The 17815-nt window shown below is 42.6% G+C and overlaps 1 protein-coding gene across 30 annotated transcripts; it reads left to right on the top strand.

Annotated features, from left to right (window-relative positions):
• The first annotated feature begins 2885 nt into the window (after window positions 1-2885).
• LOC139556797 (PHD finger protein 20-like) lies at window positions 2886-17692 on the top strand. 30 transcript variants are annotated; one of them, XM_071371039.1, is made up of 18 exons: window positions 2889-3034; window positions 4022-4154; window positions 5930-6030; window positions 6264-6435; window positions 6611-6695; window positions 6790-6866; window positions 8120-8735; window positions 8975-9025; window positions 9124-9387; window positions 9486-9686; window positions 10182-10280; window positions 11469-11624; window positions 12220-12401; window positions 12654-12753; window positions 13444-13639; window positions 13730-14198; window positions 14358-14538; window positions 15208-17692. In XM_071371039.1, exons 2-18 carry the CDS (start codon window positions 4125-4127, stop codon window positions 15348-15350), a joined length of 3123 nt encoding a protein of 1040 aa, XP_071227140.1. In that variant the 5' UTR covers window positions 2889-3034; window positions 4022-4124; the 3' UTR covers window positions 15351-17692. The 30 variants fall into 30 exon arrangements, with proteins under 30 accessions (XP_071227168.1, XP_071227081.1, XP_071227140.1 ...); XM_071370962.1 differs by having other exon boundaries at window positions 6557-6695; window positions 9486-9704; XM_071371046.1 differs by having other exon boundaries at window positions 5927-6030; window positions 10185-10280.
• Window positions 17693-17815: the final 123 nt, after the last annotated feature.

Genomic DNA, 17815 nt, shown 5'->3' with positions numbered 1-17815 from the left:
TACTGTCTGGTATGTGTTGTACTGTACTGTGTGTATGGGAGATCTATTCAAGGCGACAAACCAATATCTCATTGAAAAGAGGCATAAACAAATGTACAAAGTACTACTGTCACATTTTCTTTGTGGTCTGTAGATATCTTTAAAAAATTTTAATGATCCAGGGTAAAGGTGAATATTCCTGTTGCGATCCTAGAAAAACAAAAACATTTTTTTTACATAATGTAGAGCAGAAGTTGCAGAAAATGAAATTAACAATATGATTGGGATAAAAACCATGTTTCTAAATAAAGAACATTTTGCCTGGAATAAAAAAAGAGAGCACTATTCAAGAAATAATAGCATGATAAATGTGCTGAGTGATAAGATGTCAAATAGCCTAGCCTACTATTGATGTCAGTTTGCCATTGGAAGTACATGCAGTATAGGCCGACTGTAAAAATAAAACATTAAATAATTGGCTTGTGGTACAAGTCAGAGCCATATACAGTTGCGGCCAAATACATTGGCACCCTTGCACTTCTTAAATAATTCCCGATTTCTTATAAGTTGAGATTTATAAAAATATTTGGTCGCTTGTTATTGGATTTTCAACATTGCAGAACCAATGTTCTTTTTGTAAACTTAAATTTGCAATTATAATTAGGAAAATAATGAAATGGCATGGACAAAATTATGGGCACCCTGGAGCTAGTACTTGGTTGCACAACCTTAGGCCAAGATAACTGCACACAAACTTCTTATAGCCATCAATGATCTTGCTGCACATTTCAACAATTTGGCCCACTTGTCAGCAGCAACCTGCTCTTGTTCTTTGATATTTGAGAGGTGCCCTCCACCAACTGCTGTTTTCAGATCTCACCATAGGATTTGGATGTGACTCAGATCTGGGCCCGGTTAACCAAAAGCATCTTAAGGCTAAGTTCAATGGTTCTAACGATGAACTTAGCCTTAATGTGCTTTTGGGAAACCAGCACTGGACTCTTCGCTGACCACTCCAGAACAGTCCAGCATCTCTTCTTAACCATTCCTGAGTGCTTTTTTATGTGTGTTTGGGGTCGTTGTCCAAATGGAAGACTGACAACCTTCAATGCAGACACTGGGTTGAACATTGGATTTAAAAACACCTGATCATCTGCTGATTTCATGATGCCTTGCACACATCCAAGGCCCCCAGTACCAGAGGCAGCAAAGCAACCCCACAGCATTAATTAAACCTCCCCCATCTTTGATTGTAGCGAGGGTTTTATTTTTATTGAATGCTTAATTTGGTTGTCAGTAAACACAGCGCTGATCTGTGTTGCCCAAAATCACACATTTTATTTAATTGGTCCACAGAAAATTTTCCCCAGAATTTAGGCTTGTTTAGGTGGGGTTTTGGGAAGTTCAATCAGGCTTTTTTTGTGTCTCCTTCAGTAGTGGGGTCTTCCTATGTTGACCGATGACAAAATGAATCTGAAGGATGAGCTGAATTGCCAGTAGAAAGGTACAACTAAAATTAGCATTTGTTGGCAGTTATCTTGGCCAAAGGTTGTGCAACCAAGTACTAACACAGTTCACAAAAATGTAATTGGTTCTGCAATGTTGAAAATCCCATAAGGTGTGGAGAACAAATTTGTTTTCAATTTCAATTTATTTTAGAAGGAATAGGGAATTACTTAAGAAAAATGCAAAGGAGCCAATATATTTGGCCGCAACTGTATACAGTATAAACACTACATGGTCAAAAGTATGTGGACACCTGCTAATTGAACATCTCATTCCAAAATCATGGGCTTTAATATGGGCCTTCCCCAAACTGTTGACACAAAGTTGGAAGCACAGAATTGTCGACAATGTCATTGTATGCTGTAGCATTAATGATTTCCCTTCACTGGAACTAAGGGGCCTAGCCCGAACCATGAAAAACAGCCACCAACCATTATTCCTCCTCCACCAAACTTTACAGTTGGCACTATGCATTGGGGGAGGTAGCGTTCTCCTGGCATCCGCCAAATTCAGATTTGTCCGTCGGACTGCCAGATGGTGAAGCGTGATTCATAACTCCAGAGAACGCGTTTCCACTGCTCCAGAGTCCAATGGCGGCGAGCTTCAGCCGACGCTCCAGCCGACGCTTGACATTATACATGGTGATCTTAGGCTTGTGTGGGGCTGCTCGGCCATGGAAACCCATTAAGCTCCCAATAAACAGTTATTGTGCTTACATCGCTTCCAGAGGCAGTTTGGAACTCGGTAATGACTGTTGCAATCAAGGAAAAACGATTTTTAAGCGCTAGGCGCTTCAGCACTCTATGGTCCCGTTCTGTGAGCTTGTGTGGCCTACCACTTCGTGGCTTGGCCGTTGTTGCTCCCAGATGTTTCCACTTCACAATAACAGCATTTACAGTTGATTGGGCAGCTCTAGCAGGGCAGACATTTGACAAACTGACTTGTTGGAACGGTGGCATCCTATGACGGTGCCACGTTGAATGTCACTGAGCGCTTCAGTACAGGCTATTCTACTGCCATTGTTTGTCTATGGAGATTGCATGGCTGTGTGCTCGATTTTACCTGTCTGTAACGAGTGTGGCTGAAATAACTGAATCCACTATTTTGAATGGGTGTCCACATACTTTTGTGTATATATGCAGAGTTGGGCGAATGCGGTTTCCGCATTATGATGCATTTACATGACACTTCAATATGGCAGCCATGTTAGCTCCCTATTAACATTTAATGGGAAATATTGAATCAATGCTTTTTAACTGAATGTCTAGAATTATAACAACATTCACAATTATAGAAGTTGGCCTATTATTTATGTATATATGGCTCTGGCACAAGTAGCCTCTACCATGCACCCCTGTGATGCGAGAACAGAAGGTCCTTTTAATAATGGCACATGCGTAGTTGCGTGCCATTCGCCGGTAGTGCGACTCGAGTGCATCGGGAAGAAAATGTAACTGCGTGCACTGGAATCAGACGTTGAGGCACCACACGAAAATATTCTATCGCTCATTGTGCACATCACCATCGGAAAGAGTACTCAGAAATCAAGGTAACATTTGATGCAACATTTTAGTCTTAGTATTTGCGACATAATAGCCAAAGGTATTATGCATCAATAACACAAAAGATTGTGAATGCTGCTTGTGCTTCCTGAGTTCTAAACAAATAACTTTAAAAGACTTGTAATGTAGATGTATTTTGTTTTATGGATATCTTATACAGTTTATACTGTTTGGCGTAAGGTTGACTTGTAATTGTTTTTCTGGAGGGTTCCGCAGCTTCAGGGAAGTTCAAAATGCTACATTTCCATGCAGTATTTAGTACCGTAAGAAAAGTGTGGCCTACAGAGGCCCCGCGATCCCCTTAAGAATGACAATCTAAATGGCCTGTAAGATTTCTAAAGCCCGCCCCTATCAGACCCTTTAACCAATTAGCTTTGGTGAAATTACTGACGAACTACAGTGTAATATAATGAACACTCCCACTCCTTACAGAATATCTGACAATAAGCTTTCAGAAACTATAGTCAACAAAGCGAGTTTTGCAGTCGTGAATTGTGTAAAACCCTACGCATTTTATTTGAGCCTCACTTTTGAGTGGATGCTAGGTGATTGCTTAAGCGCAGAACGCGCAGACGGCTTTCCCAAAAATGTGGGGATAAAAAACATGGCATAACAGGGCAGGATTAGACTATTTCGATATTTTTTGTGCTAGGCTTCTGTTCTCGGGCTACATAGTACATTTAAAGCCATGGACTATTAGTAGGCCTTTAGTTGAGGGTCCAAATTGAAGGTTATTTTCACCCTTTATCAGGCGTAGTATATTAAACAAAATATGTGTATTGCGCGCCATTTGCTTCATTTGATTGTGGTCGCTTCCGTGCGTCTTGAGCGACACTGTCAGTCCAACAAATAATGCCCTATTAATTCACAAGTGCTTTGTCGGAATAGGTGTGTTTATTGAACTTACATAGCCCTACGGTAGGTTCGTGTTATTCAACTGGCCTATCTGCATAACTAGCTTAATCTAATTTCAGAGACCATTGCTATTGTCTCAATACGTGGAATGTTCGCCTGACCAGAACACGTGGTTTGCCAAGTAGCGTGAAGATATCCGGCTACTAGCTAGGTTGCATTGATATGGAATATGCTCAAAGTCTCTCCCCGAAGGTGAGTTTTGCGGTGAGTTTGGCCTCCCCAAAGTAGGCTAATGTATTGCATAGATATGTTTAGAATGGTGTGTTTCCCGGTGATTGTGTTTGACTGGGATAGAGAGGATACCAAGTATCCAGGGCCCGAGACAACAATGTAACGCTAAGCAATGGACCAGACAATGGACCGTTTGAGTAGCAATGCATATTTTTTATTTGAGCAAATTTCATAATCATAATTAACATTTTAGTAAATTACCAAAATTATAATGAATCATTATACTTTGATCACCCCGATTGAACAAAAAAAATAGGGATACAGAATAGACTGTCGGAATTTCATAGCGTGCTGCCCACGTCTTCGAAAGCTTTCTGTCTCTTGACCTCATTTATTAGGCTACTGGCTGCAGAAAGATGCTCAATACGTGGATTAGACAGTATTCATGTACAAATCGATGGAGTCTTTCATAAGGGTTGCTTGCAAAAGCTTCAAAGAGGAAGGTTTGCGTGCTGGTTTGCCCTGGAGGACCGGTTTCTATTCACCTCAATTTAGGTAGCATCCTTTGTGAAGCAAGCAGGTGGCCATAGGTTGAGATCTGAAGTAGGCAGGAAGCATATAGGGGTTTCTTTGCTAAGTGTTTTTTTAGGGGGATAAACATTGTAGTATGATAAATGATGGATCATATATATTTGATATTGTAAAGGGTTCATAAAACCCTTTAAGGAATATGCTTCAGAAATCATGCAAACTGAATATCAAGCGATATGAAGGGTGTCAATGGTTATGCCATCTTTGGAAGAGCACCAGATGTAAGGGAATTTTACATCACCCTTTATGTAGTATGACTTTGCTAATAAAGAGTTTGTAGTGCTTATGATAATGACTACTTTATGGATGCTCTAATTCCTTAAAGGTTTTCTTTCTCACTGAGTTCCTTAGACTACAATTTTCACTTAACTTTGGATGAAACAAACTAAGATCTATATATCTTTTTTTTATATATATAATATCGTTGAGAACTAGAAGTCACAAAAATATAATCTAGACAGTCAAGTGTTTTTGGCACTGCTGGATTACTGATAGGCCACGCAGGATTACTGATAGGCCCCCGATTGGGGTCCCCATTGGTTTTGTTATAATGTTCGATCATAAGAACACAAATAGCCATGGCAAAAAGTATAGACTTGCAGGAAATTGGGAAACAGCACAGTTTTCTCTCTGCTGACAACTCTGGACTGATTTAAGCCGCGCCCACAACCCCCATGCCTGGTGGAATCCCCTTGTGTAGTCGTGAGTGGCTCAGTCAGTAGAGCATGGTGCTTATAATGCCAGGGTCCTGGGTTTGACTACCGCTGTTGGCCACTCATATATAAAATGTTTGCACGCATGATTGTAAGTCGCTTTGGAGAAAAGCGTTTGATGAATGGCATATTATTGTTTGTGTATTTATGTAATAATTCCCTTCTCTCTCAGCCATATAGTCAAGCCTCAGCCAATTTTCTCTCCTCTCTTGATGTCAGTCCCCTCAAAATGACTAAGTTCCTTAGAACCGTTGTTTGCATTCACGTTCCACTAATGTGATTCGTTATGTAACAAGTAGACTCTGATCAAAAGAAATTAAGAAAACTGACAAAATTCTCCACTGATTATGGTCTCAGTCCTATCTAAGCTAGTTCGCTCTAAGCCAGTCTAGCAACTCTGGTTATTTTTTGTATGACCTTGTGTAGCAATTTAGGTACTAGAATTATGCGTTTCTGGTGTTTAACCAGGTAGAACTTTGTGCCTGTCAGCAGGAGGTGGATGTGGACACAATGAGCAAGACACCCCCTAACAGAAGAGGAATAACCTTTGAGGTGGGAGCAACGCTGGAGGCCAGAGACGCCCTCAAAAACTGGTGAGTCATGCTTCAGTTCCTCTCTGACTCTTTCTTTGTCAGTAAATTGTCTTACTCTACCTGCAATCTCTCTTTGTTAATTCCTCAGCTCCTTTTCAGTCTTTCTCTCACTTTCTGCTATTCTCTGTTATCCTAGCCTTTCTTATTACCTATACACCAATGATCTCTTGTCTTCCAGTTGAGTTCCTTTGCTCCCATCTCAATCACCCCTCTCGTATACGCCCTGCTCCTAGGTATCCAGCCAACATAGAGAAGATTGACTATGATGACGAGAAGGTCCTCATCCACTACCGTCAGTGGAGCCACCGCTATGATGAGTGGTTTGACTGGACCAGCCCCTACCTGAGACCTGTAGAGAGGATCCAGCTGAGACGACAGGGACTGCTGGACGACTGTCCTATCCCTGTAAGAGATGTACTATATTTACTTACTTATTCTCCCTATTATATCCCTACTGGTTGCTCTACTTAGCTGTACCTGTCCTTCTGTTTGCCCCGCCTACTTCTATTTGATTTCATTTGCTCAGGCTGATACTGGATCCATGTTTGACAGTGACACTTCATTTCATCTGTCTGTCCAGGGATTTCATGTGAATGACAAGGTCCTCGCCAGTTGGTCTGATTGCCGCTTCTACCCTGCCAAGGTCTTGGCAGTGAATAAAGATGGTGAGTGGTTTGGAAGTACTCGTATGCATATTGAAGAGATTTGTGGATTCTGTTCAGCATTAACCTGATCCATCTGACCTCCATTTGCCCTCAGCATCTTACACCGTGAAGTTTTATGATGGCGTCGTCCAGACGGTAAAGGGGATCCACGTGAAACCTTTTGTAAGAGAGGTGAGCTCTTTGTTTCCTTCTCTCATCAGGGACTGTCAATAGTAGTTTTTACCTGTTCAAAGGGCATACAGTACCAGTCAAAAGTTTGGAACACCTACGCATTCAAGGGTTTTTCTTTATTTTTACTATTTTCTACATTGTAGAATAATATTGAGGACATCTAAACTATGAAATAACACATGGAATCATGTGTTAAACAAATTAAAATATATTTTAGATTCTTCAAAGTAGCTACCCTTTTGCCTTAATGACGGCTTTGTGTTCTCTCAACCAGTAGTCACCTGGAATGCTTTTCCAACAGTCTTGAAGGTGTCCCCACATATGCTGAGCACTTGTTGGCTGCTTGTCCTTCACTCTGTTGTCCAACTCATCCCAAACCATCTCAATTGGGTTGAGGTCATGTGATTGTGGAGGCCAGGTCATCTGATGCAGCACTCCATCACTCTCCTTAGTCAAATAGCCCTTTCACAGTCTGGATGAGTTTTGGGTCATTGTCTTGTTGAAAAACAAATGATAGTCCCACTAAGCGCAGTTAATTGCTGATTTCTGAGGCTTGTAACTCTAATTAACTTATCTTCTGCATCAGATGTAACTGGGTCTTTCTTTCCTGTGGTGGTCCTCATAAGTGCTAGTTTCATCATAGGCTTGATGGTTTTTGCAACTGCACTTGAAGAAACTTTCAAAGTTCTTGACATTTTCCACATTGATTGACCTTCATGTCTTCAAGTAATGATGGACTGTTGTTTCTCTCTGCTTATTTGAGCTGTTCTTGCCATAATATGAACTTGGTCTTTTACCACATAAGGCTATCTTCTGTATACCACCCCTACCTTGTCACAACACAACTGATTGGCGCAAATGCATTAAGAAGGAAAGAAATTCCACAAATGAACTTTGAACAAGGTACACCTGTTAATTGAAATGCATTCTAGGTGACTACCTCATGAAACTGGTTGAGAGAATGCCAAGAGTTTGTGAAGCTGTCATGTGGCTACTTTGAAAAATATATTTTGATTTAACTCTTTTTTTTCTGCATGATTCCATATGTGGTATTTCATAGTTTTTTTATTCTGCAATGTAGAAAATAGGAAAAATAAATAAAAACCCTTGAATGAGTAGGTTTCTCAACTTTTGACTGGTGCTGTATATCTGTTGATATTGTGTTGGCTTGCCATGCAGAGGGTCATGTTTCTGTGGGTCATACTTTACCTAATTTTCCTAAATGTTTTCATCCCCCCTCTTTGTGGAAATAGAGAGGAGGAGGAAAGGCTCGGTCCACTGAGAGGAACGGCTTCAAGAAGCCCCAGAATGGCAGAGAACGGAGGCCTCAGGAATACGGCCCAAAGAATAAAAGAACCAGACGCAGTACCTCTGACCAGGAGGGGGACAGTGACACAGAGGATGGTGACAATAATGATGAAGATGAATGGCATGAGAGGGAGGTGGAGGAGAAGACCAAGAGGAAGGATAGTGAGGGGGATGTCACCAAAGAGACACCATCCATAGTTAAGCAGGAGGAGGATACAGAGCAACATGCAGGACAGATCAACCTCGGGGATCACGTGGCAGCCACTGTGGGCCCGACTGAAGTAAAAATGGAAGAAGACGGAGGACAGAGTGAGGAGAGGCCTACTCATTTAAATGAAGGGATGAAGAAAGAAGAGGTGGAAATGAAAACTGAGTACACAGTCCTGAGCTCACCTAATGAAACTAAGCCATCCACTGAGTCACCTAATCAGATGTCAACACAGACCGGGCCAGTGTCTGTCCCATTACCCTCAGCTATGTCCACCATTGACAGAGTGGAGCAGAAGGCAGAAAGCCAACCGGATAGCTCCAAACCTGCACCACTGGCCCTCCCAGTGAAACGTAAGACCACACAACTCTTCAGAAAATCACTATCCAAAAGGCTTCCTTATATTTCCAATTAACGTAAGCTGTCCATTTTAGAGGTTGTCCATCCATTTTAGAGGTTTATTTTCTCACAAGTCGTCAAAATACTATAAAAGGTTTGAAAATATATTTCTGAGAATTGATTTGTTTTAATTTGTGTTGAATGTTGTCAGTCAGTGACTCAGTTTATATTGTCTCTGTGTCTTTATTTCCAGCGATAAGGAAGCAGGGTTTCCACAACCCCAACCGATTTAGCAGAGAGCCATGTGAGTTCTCGCCCAGCACTCTGTTACATCAGTTTACATGAGTATCTCCACTCCTAGCTGTTTGTCCATCCTCTTACACATTTCCATTGTGTTTTCAGTGTACAGAGTGATCAAAAACCAGCCTCCCCCAGTCCTGTCCATCAACTTGGACCACAACCCATTTAAATGCAGCGCTGTAGGCTGCACCAAGTCATTCCGCAAGGCCAAACTGCTTCACTACCACATGAAATACTACCATGGAGAGGAGCAGCAGCTAGAGGACGACCTAAGCCCCACCGCCCAGACACGGGCCTCAGAGAAGCACCCCTCCCCTACCTCTCTGGAAAGTCCTAAGAGGAGACGCACCATCTCCGCCTCAATGCGTAAGTATCAAAAAAGGGACTTAGCTACATGATAGATTCACCCCAAGAGGAAATCAGTTTTAGCCATAATATTAATATTGTGTTTCTATGCCCGGCAGACTCCAATGTGCACAGTCCTACTAGAACTCCCCCATCTCCACGTAGTGAGGCCAAGACAATGAACAGACGCACATCAGCTCCACCTAATGTCAACACCCAGCGCCAGCAGCAGAGGGCTCTACTGAGGGAGAAGAGCAAAGAGAACCAGCTGGACAGGAATGGACAGAGACCAGTGGAGACAGAGACTACTGAGAGCAGTGGTATGGACATATGTCTGTGTAAGATGTGGAACGAGAATGCTTCTGAAAAATCCACTCGACTATATTTTTTTCGTCCACTGTTAATAGTCCTAATTTTACTTTATTTTTTATTTTAAGTTGTCAGGATATTGACTTTCAATAAGCAAAGTGTCACTTGCCACATCATGATGAGAAAGGCATTATATGATGCAAAATCATGATGTGGCAAGTGTGACAGTTTGCTTCTTAAATCTTATCTTAAACATTTTGGGACTTATCAACAGTGGACTAATGAAAGAAAATACTCAAAGATAGTGTGAGTGGATTTCTTTCCTTTTAAATAGGCCATTGGCTATGAGCAAATGTGTAGTTCTTTGCTGTTTTCTGATCCACTTTCTCTTAACATGACACAACAGGATTATTGTGAAATGGTGCATGCTCCAGTGTTTGTAATGGCGGAACACGCCTTCAGTGTCTAGAGCACTCCTAACTCTTGGTTCCCCCGTGTCACTCCAGCAGTGGTGAAAGAACGAGATCGGCTGAAGGATAAGAAACAGAGGGCGTTCCTTCGCATTAATCTGAAGAAAAAGAAGAAGAAAAAGAAGGTCAAGTGTGGTAAGGAGACCCTAGTCGTCCTACTGTTCTGCATGGGGCTCCTGTCCTATAGCTTTAGCTCCGCTGCATGTGCAACGCTTCATTCAGGCCATGGGAAGACCCCTGATATATTTCCTTCACACCTCTTGGTAGGTGTTTTATTTCTTTAAAAAAAAATGTATATCCTTATTTTAGCAGGTAAGTTGACTGAACACATTCTCATTTACAGCAACGACCTGGAGAATAGTTCCAGGGGAATGAATGAGCCAATTGGAAGCTAGGGATGGTATGACTGCCAGATTGGGAATTTAGCCAGGACACCAGGGTTAACACCCCTACTCTTTCGATAAGTGGCATGGGATCTTTAGTGACCATCAAAAGATGGCACCCTACACAGGGGTAAATACCCCAATCACTGCCCTGGGGCATTGGCATATGTTTTTTAGACTAGAGAAAGAGTGCCTCCTACTGGCCCCCCAACACCACTTCCAGCAGAATCTGGTCTCCCATCCAGGGAGCGACCAGGACAACCCTGCTTCGCTTCAGAGGCAAACCAGCAGTGTGGTTGGAGTAGCACTACAACTGCTGTGTCCTCACTACTGACCTCACTTCATCAGTCAAATAGCCGCTGATCATTTTGTTTGCATCAGCCGTCTTGTGCTTCTACCCCTTTTCCTCTGACTGATGATTTTCACATCTGTTGCTCATATAATAACACAGGCCTTTATTCTGTTTTTTTTAACCATCTGACTAATCTGTTTGAACTCTACTGCGAGGCGCAAGCTACTGTAATGCCACTTTTGTAACCAAGTTTGAACCACTATTGGTCTATTGACCTAGTTTAAATTCACTCTGGATCTGTGGATGACACTTGTTATAACACACATACAGTATTAAGAGGATGGTTTATTCACTGTGTACATTCACACACAATTAGACTTTATTTGGACTGTTTTGGCCAGTTCAGCTCTCAGAAACACTCAAGTAAAGGGGTTTTGTGGACACAAGTTTACTTTTTAGGTTGTCTTTGTTGTAAGTACATATTCTCACACCCATAATAGTATCTTCAGCTGTACACACAGTTTGGATTCATATATTGTCTGTTTGACCCCCCCCCCCCCCCAAAGATTAGCTCTTGTTTGTCCTCATCAGCATTTCCAAAGTTGACATTTTGTTCTGCATCTGCTTCCCCCTCCCGTTTATTAACAGAGTACACAGGTAGTGAGGAGAATATTGACATCTCAATATTCGCTCTTCAGTCCAAATTGAATTTGCCACTCAAATTCCCCCTCTCACACAATCACAAGCCTGAGTCCTACCACTTCAGGCCCGGATACAACCAGTCAGAGCAGATGCACGTGGATGGTGGGTATTATTGTGTGTCTGTATGTCTGAGTGTGTGTGTCACTCTCTTCCCTTTGCCATTATTCTTTGCCTGCTTTCAGTCCATAAGTAATTTGTTCTTACCGTCTACCTGTGTATCTTTTCCATTCCGTATCAAACCTATCTTGCTAATAATTTTCCACACTTTCAAACAAACTAGACCTGTTGTCACAGTTCTATGGTTTATTGATTGGTTTATTGATTGAATCTGGAGCCTTTGCTTTGCTGCTATGGCTTGCTTTATTCTCATCAGTTTGTTATATGTTCGACTCGCAGTGCTATGCATAAGGGGCATGCATACTGTATGTTACAATGCTGTAGATAAAATGAGCTATAGTTTCCTCCTATATTTCTACCATGGAGAGCCCCCTCTGCTTGTGTTGCAATTATCTCTTGATCAAACACATCAGTTACATCCCGATGACATTATCTCCTGAGGACTCACATTGGCAAATATACTGAAACCAGCTCATGGAGGAAATCTAGATGTTACAATGCTACTAAAGGAGACTAGGGTCACTGTGACCAGGGTTGTCTTTATTAGTTAACCCTTTCCATCCCTTGATTTCCCCTCTAGATGAGGATAGCATCAGTGATTGGTCCACTGACAGTTGTGAGTGGAGTGATGACGAGCTGGGGGCGGAGCTGGACAATGCTACAACACCCCTAAGTCTGGGCTCTGTTGCCTTGGAGACAGGCAGTCAGGAGGTTGTGCGTTGCGTCTGTGAGGCGGAAGAGGAAAACGACTTCATGATACAGGTGAGCTGCTTGGGGGTTTACCTGACTCTAGCCCTGATCTGCCTCCAATACACATCATTGAGTCTGAAATAAATAGTTGGTGGCAATCCACTAGTCTCTCAATCATTTAAATCAATCACATTTGTCAAACCGCACCAAACTAAAGGTCTAGCCCAACTCAGCTTCTCTAAAAGCAAGCTCGGGCCAGAAATTAGCAGCAGGGAGAAACTCAGTTTGATAGTGTTGCTCCCTGGCCTTGTCTCATCTCTCCAGTGTGAGGAGTGTCTGTGCTGGCAGCATGGCACCTGCATGGGCCTCCTGGAGGAGAACGTCCCGGACAAATACGCCTGCTACGTCTGCAGAGACCCACCAGGTGAGAGCCAGCAACACACAACTTGGCCTATTAGAAACTCTATCTCAGGTTTCTCCATGGGGTTACTTGGGGAAGGGAAAGGCGAGGTTAAAACACAAGACAAGCCAGTACATTTAACTGTGGTTTTTGTGGCTGTGCCTTATTGTAATAAGAATTTCCAGGTGAACAAAAAGGAGAGCAGTCCTTGGTAAGTTCAATCAAAAATCTATCGGGTTTATTACAAATTGCAACAGGGAGACACCTCCAGCCCAGAAGCAGAGACATGTCTAACTGGCCTCCTGGATACAGGACCTTTTTACTCTAATCAGGCGGCACCAAATATTTTCCAAACACCAGCTCGAGAGGTTTGTAGGAAGTCGAACAAAAGGCAATGACTTTGCCAGCTGCTACAGAATCATTGTTTTATGATGTCATCAATAGAATAATAATCAGTGTCCTCTGTCGTTGTATCTTCATTAGCTCTGGCTTCAATCACTATCAACAGATATGAGGACATTTTGTAATGTTCAGTATCAAGTCTAGTGACCACCATCCTACACACGAGTGTCACAAATAGAACACTAGAAATCATGTGTGTTACAGAAAAGGGAAAATATATAAATATGCTAAACATTGTTACTCACTCTAATATGAACTTTTCACCTTACATTTTCCCATCACACTTATGATATCACATGAACTCTGTTCCAGGTCAGAGACAAAGCCTGCGCTACCGGTATGACCGTGATTGGCTGAGCAGCGGTCACATGTATGGTCTGTCCTTCCTGGATGAGAACTACTCCCACCAGAATGCCAAGAAGATTGCAGCAACACACCAGCTACTAGGAGATGTACAGCGTGTGGTGGAGGTGCTCAATGGCCTCCAGCTCAAAATGAGCGTCCTACAGTAAGTAGTGTTGAATGGAAAAACTAATATGAATCAATATCTATCCTTGTAAAATGTTTGGAGTCTGATTGCCCTTGTGTGCCTCTGTAGAACCCAGACCCACCCGGACCTGCAGTTGTGGTGCCAGCCCTGGAAGAGAGCAGAGAGGCCCTGGAGAAGAGGTGGCTCAGGTACGGGCACCGACGCAGCACCCTCTCCTGCGCTAACAGACGAGGGTTCCGAGAAGGACCACAAGAGTCTCGCCCGTGGTGGCACAGAAGCTCTAATGTCAGCCGCCATGGAGAAGCTTAGCCGAGCCTCTTCCTCCTCCTCGTCTTCCTCCTCGCCCTACCAGTCGTTTCAGGACTCGTACATAATGAGTGAGCATTGCTACCAGAAGCCGCGGGCATACTACCCTGCAGTGGAGCAGAGGCTGGTGGTGGAGACCACACGGAGGGGATCTGAGCTGGAGGACAGCCTGAGGAGCACTGAGGACCTGCTGGAGAGAGAGCAGCGCTATGGAGGCATGCTGGAGACAGCCAGGCCCAAAGCCCCCACACACCTGAACACTCACACCAAGGTCAGTTCTGTTTCAGCCTTCAGACATTCTCCTTCAACATCTCTACCCGTCTGTCTATATTGTACCATCTATCCATCCATACATCCCGCATACACTATAGAGTGGTAGATACTCTAAAAAGTAAACTTCATGACTGAATCCTCTTTCCCATATGTCCAGGGTTCAGATGTTGGTCGGTGGGGCCAGGGCGAGGTGAAGCGGGAGGAGGGTGTTGGCTGCGGTGGGGGAGGGGACGGCAGTGGCCAGCAGCACCAGTGGCAGATCAACCTGCTGGATCACATAGATGCTGTCCAGGACGAGGTCACACACAGGATGGACTTCATCGAGAGGGAGCTAGATGGTGAGACAACATAGCCCCTCTGTTTTCTGTTTATTAGCAAGGAAAGCATTTTAATGCCACAATTATCGTATATGTACAATGAATAAGAGAGAATTTCGTGCAAAACAAGTCAAATAAAGACAGTAGCGTTCTTTCTTGTCCATCACAATTGTAGCTAAAATCAATTAACCTATTTCTTATTGCCACATGGGTGCAGTGAAATGTTGTTTTACAGGGTCAGCCATAGTAAGGCACCCCTGGAGCAAATTTGGGTTAGGTGCCTTGCTTAAGGGCATCGACAGATTTTTTACCTTGTCAGCTCGGGTATTCAAATCCGCAACCTTTCGATTACTGGCCCAATGCTCTTAACTGCTAGGCTACCTGCTGCCCTAATAATCAAATCAAATTGTATTAGTCACATGTGCCGGATACAACAGGTGTAGTGAAATGCTTACTTACGAGCCCCTAACCGACAGTGCAGTTTTTAAAAATACAGATGAGAAAAGTAACAAGTAGTTAAAGAGGAGCAGTAAAAAATAACAATATATACAGGGGGGTGCCGATACAGAGTCAATGTGCGGGGGGCACTGGTTAGTTGAGGTAGTCAGAAATACTCATAATAATAACTTCTCAGCTATGTATTGTGAACTTAACATCAGTGATTGACAGTGTTCCATCTCTCCTCTTCAGTGTTGGAGAGCTGGCTGGACTACACAGGAGAGCTGGAGCCCCCAGAGCCCCTGGCCCGGCTGCCTCAGCTCAAACACCGCATGAAGCTGCTGCTTACAGAGCTGGCCAAGGTGCAGCAGATCGCTCTGTGCTGCTCCACATGAGGGCGCAAGTGAGCAGTGTGACATCCATGTTCACAGCACTCAGAGAGACAATGAGGGGATTTGATTAATGCCCAGGCCAGCCCTGTGTGAACCATGTCAGCATTGATTGCATTCGTTTTGGAACTGGGCTGCCTCCCGGACGTGAGCCAGGTGCCCCGTTTTGGCCATCCACGAAGTCTGCTCAAAACGAAAGTGACGTAGGTTAAGCACGTGGAGTAATGAGTAGGGTTCTGTTTTCACATGCAAAAGTGATTGCTTTTGAGAAGGCTTTATCTGCCTTCCCAATGAAAACATTTTATGGAAAAGAATAATGTATGTTTCGGAATGATGCACCGCTGGGCACACACTGGTTGATTCAATGTTTCCATGTCATTTCAATGAAATGACATTGTACCAACGTGGAATAGATGTTGATTTGGCATCTGTGCCCAGTGGGAGGCTGCCTTGTTGACAACATGACCGGGTGGCGCAGATCACTGATCAATTTGAGAAGGGCAGTCCTCCCTCACGGCTTTTACCCGTCACAGGCCATAGCCCGGTGCACTTAATTGAACTCCCTCATTGCAGTCGAGAGCAGCACTCACTGGTTTATCTATGGCATTGGGGGGTTGGACTGAGGAGAATTTACCAGATAATTTAATGCAAATGCACTTATTTTCATTATGCTGTAGACTGGTGGGAGCATCTCATGGCATGGGGTTGAATGCTTGAGGATGTCAGTTGGTCTTCCTCTTTCAGGCCTCAAGTCTATACAGGGAAAACTCCACAGAATGGAAGTGTACTGTATTATAGTCAAAGATACAGTTGGTAATGGATGGAGTAAATACAAGAGAACCAACAGGGACAGTTTATGGTTGTATGGGTTTGTTGGTGCAAACCTGCATCATATTAATGCCTTGGTCTGACGTTCAGTTTGAAGCTTGCTGTCAAGTACTCAACAAATTGTTGCGCTGCAATGTGTATTCAAAGACCTCACCTGAACTTCTGATAGGCAAACTTTTAATCTTCATAATGACAACTTTCAGTAACTGACTGAACTCTTTCCTTGGAGCCATGTTCAGCAAACTTTTTTCCTTTCTGTAAAGTACTTAGAATTTGATTATCTCCCATTGCATAATTGTTAAGCTTATGTTTGTTGAACATGTGGACTGTTTTACGGAGCATAGCCGTAATATTAGGGCGGGGACGATACCAGTATCTCAATACTCATTTAGTGCCGTGGCAAGGAAACATAACACTGTGGATTTAACTTCTTTAGGAAAACAGCCATAATGTTAGAAACAAACATCATTCTGTTGTCATCGAGTCACATTTATTTATATTTCAAGCTATAACACACTATTTTACATGAAGCAGGTTTTTAAAGGATCAACAAGTTTAGTCAGCTTTGCTTTAATTTTTGCCATGGAAAATGTTTTGCGATACCGGTATCGTCACAGGCCTACTTCATAAGATTTTAAATAGGGAGTGAAAATACAAACTATATATTCTTATATAATGGCACTGTAGGTAGATAAGTACTGTCTTTCTGATTTTACGCAGTGAATTATATTGCTACAGCTTATACAGTTATTGTCTGTATTATAGACACTGGAGGGACAGTATCACACATTTTGACAAGTGACGTTTCTGGATTAAAATGTGTATATATATATATATATATATGTTTCTGGATTAAAATATATATATATATATATATATATATATATATATAGTTTAAATGTTTGGTTTCCTTCCATTCTCATTGTTTTCTTGTGGATAACCTCTATCCTATTCACTCTTGTCTCGATGTCTTTGGTTGAATTCCTGCCCGACTACATTGCAGCTGTATGCCAGATCTTTGAAAGCATGTATAGGTATTTAACATTTTTAGTTAGCCACATCAAATGATCTAGCAATCAGGTGCCTGACTGCACAGTCGGTGACTTATCACAAAACCATTGGTTGATGCAATGCAACACCTGCCCATCTAGTCGGGTAGGAACTCGACCTTCAACTTTGCTTCACTGTAGCCTTTGACCTTTGGCTTGCTGCAAATATTTGTGGAGATGTCTGCTATGACCTCAGCATTATGTGCTCTGTTCTCAGTGAAAGACTTGTGACGGACCTATACATTTATTTTCTTGTATTCTTTCACCTGTACTGTTTATTTGCAATGTTTTGTGTAAATGCATCTGAATGTTATTTTCTTGGGTTGAATTTGTATTGATTAGTTATTTTTGGAGGACTGTTTAAAAATAACCTCACCTACTAGTGTCAGCCAGGTTAAGAACCAAACAAGAGATGTTGAAAGAAGTGCAACAGATGCTGGTACATAAATAAACTACTATCCCTCCCATTGATATGAATACTGTTGATCTGTCTGAGGAGTAAGAAGCACATGTTTTTGAACAAATCAATTGTGCTCTTGGCCACACATTTTACTACACAATTCAGCACAACCCCCCCCCCCCCGAAAAATTAAA

Source organism: Salvelinus alpinus, chromosome 2, assembly GCF_045679555.1.
Source record: "Salvelinus alpinus chromosome 2, SLU_Salpinus.1, whole genome shotgun sequence".
Lineage (NCBI taxonomy): Eukaryota > Metazoa > Chordata > Actinopteri > Salmoniformes > Salmonidae > Salvelinus > Salvelinus alpinus.
The sequence above is the reverse complement of the archived record's forward strand: the minus strand, read 5'-3'. Positions and strand labels throughout refer to the sequence as shown.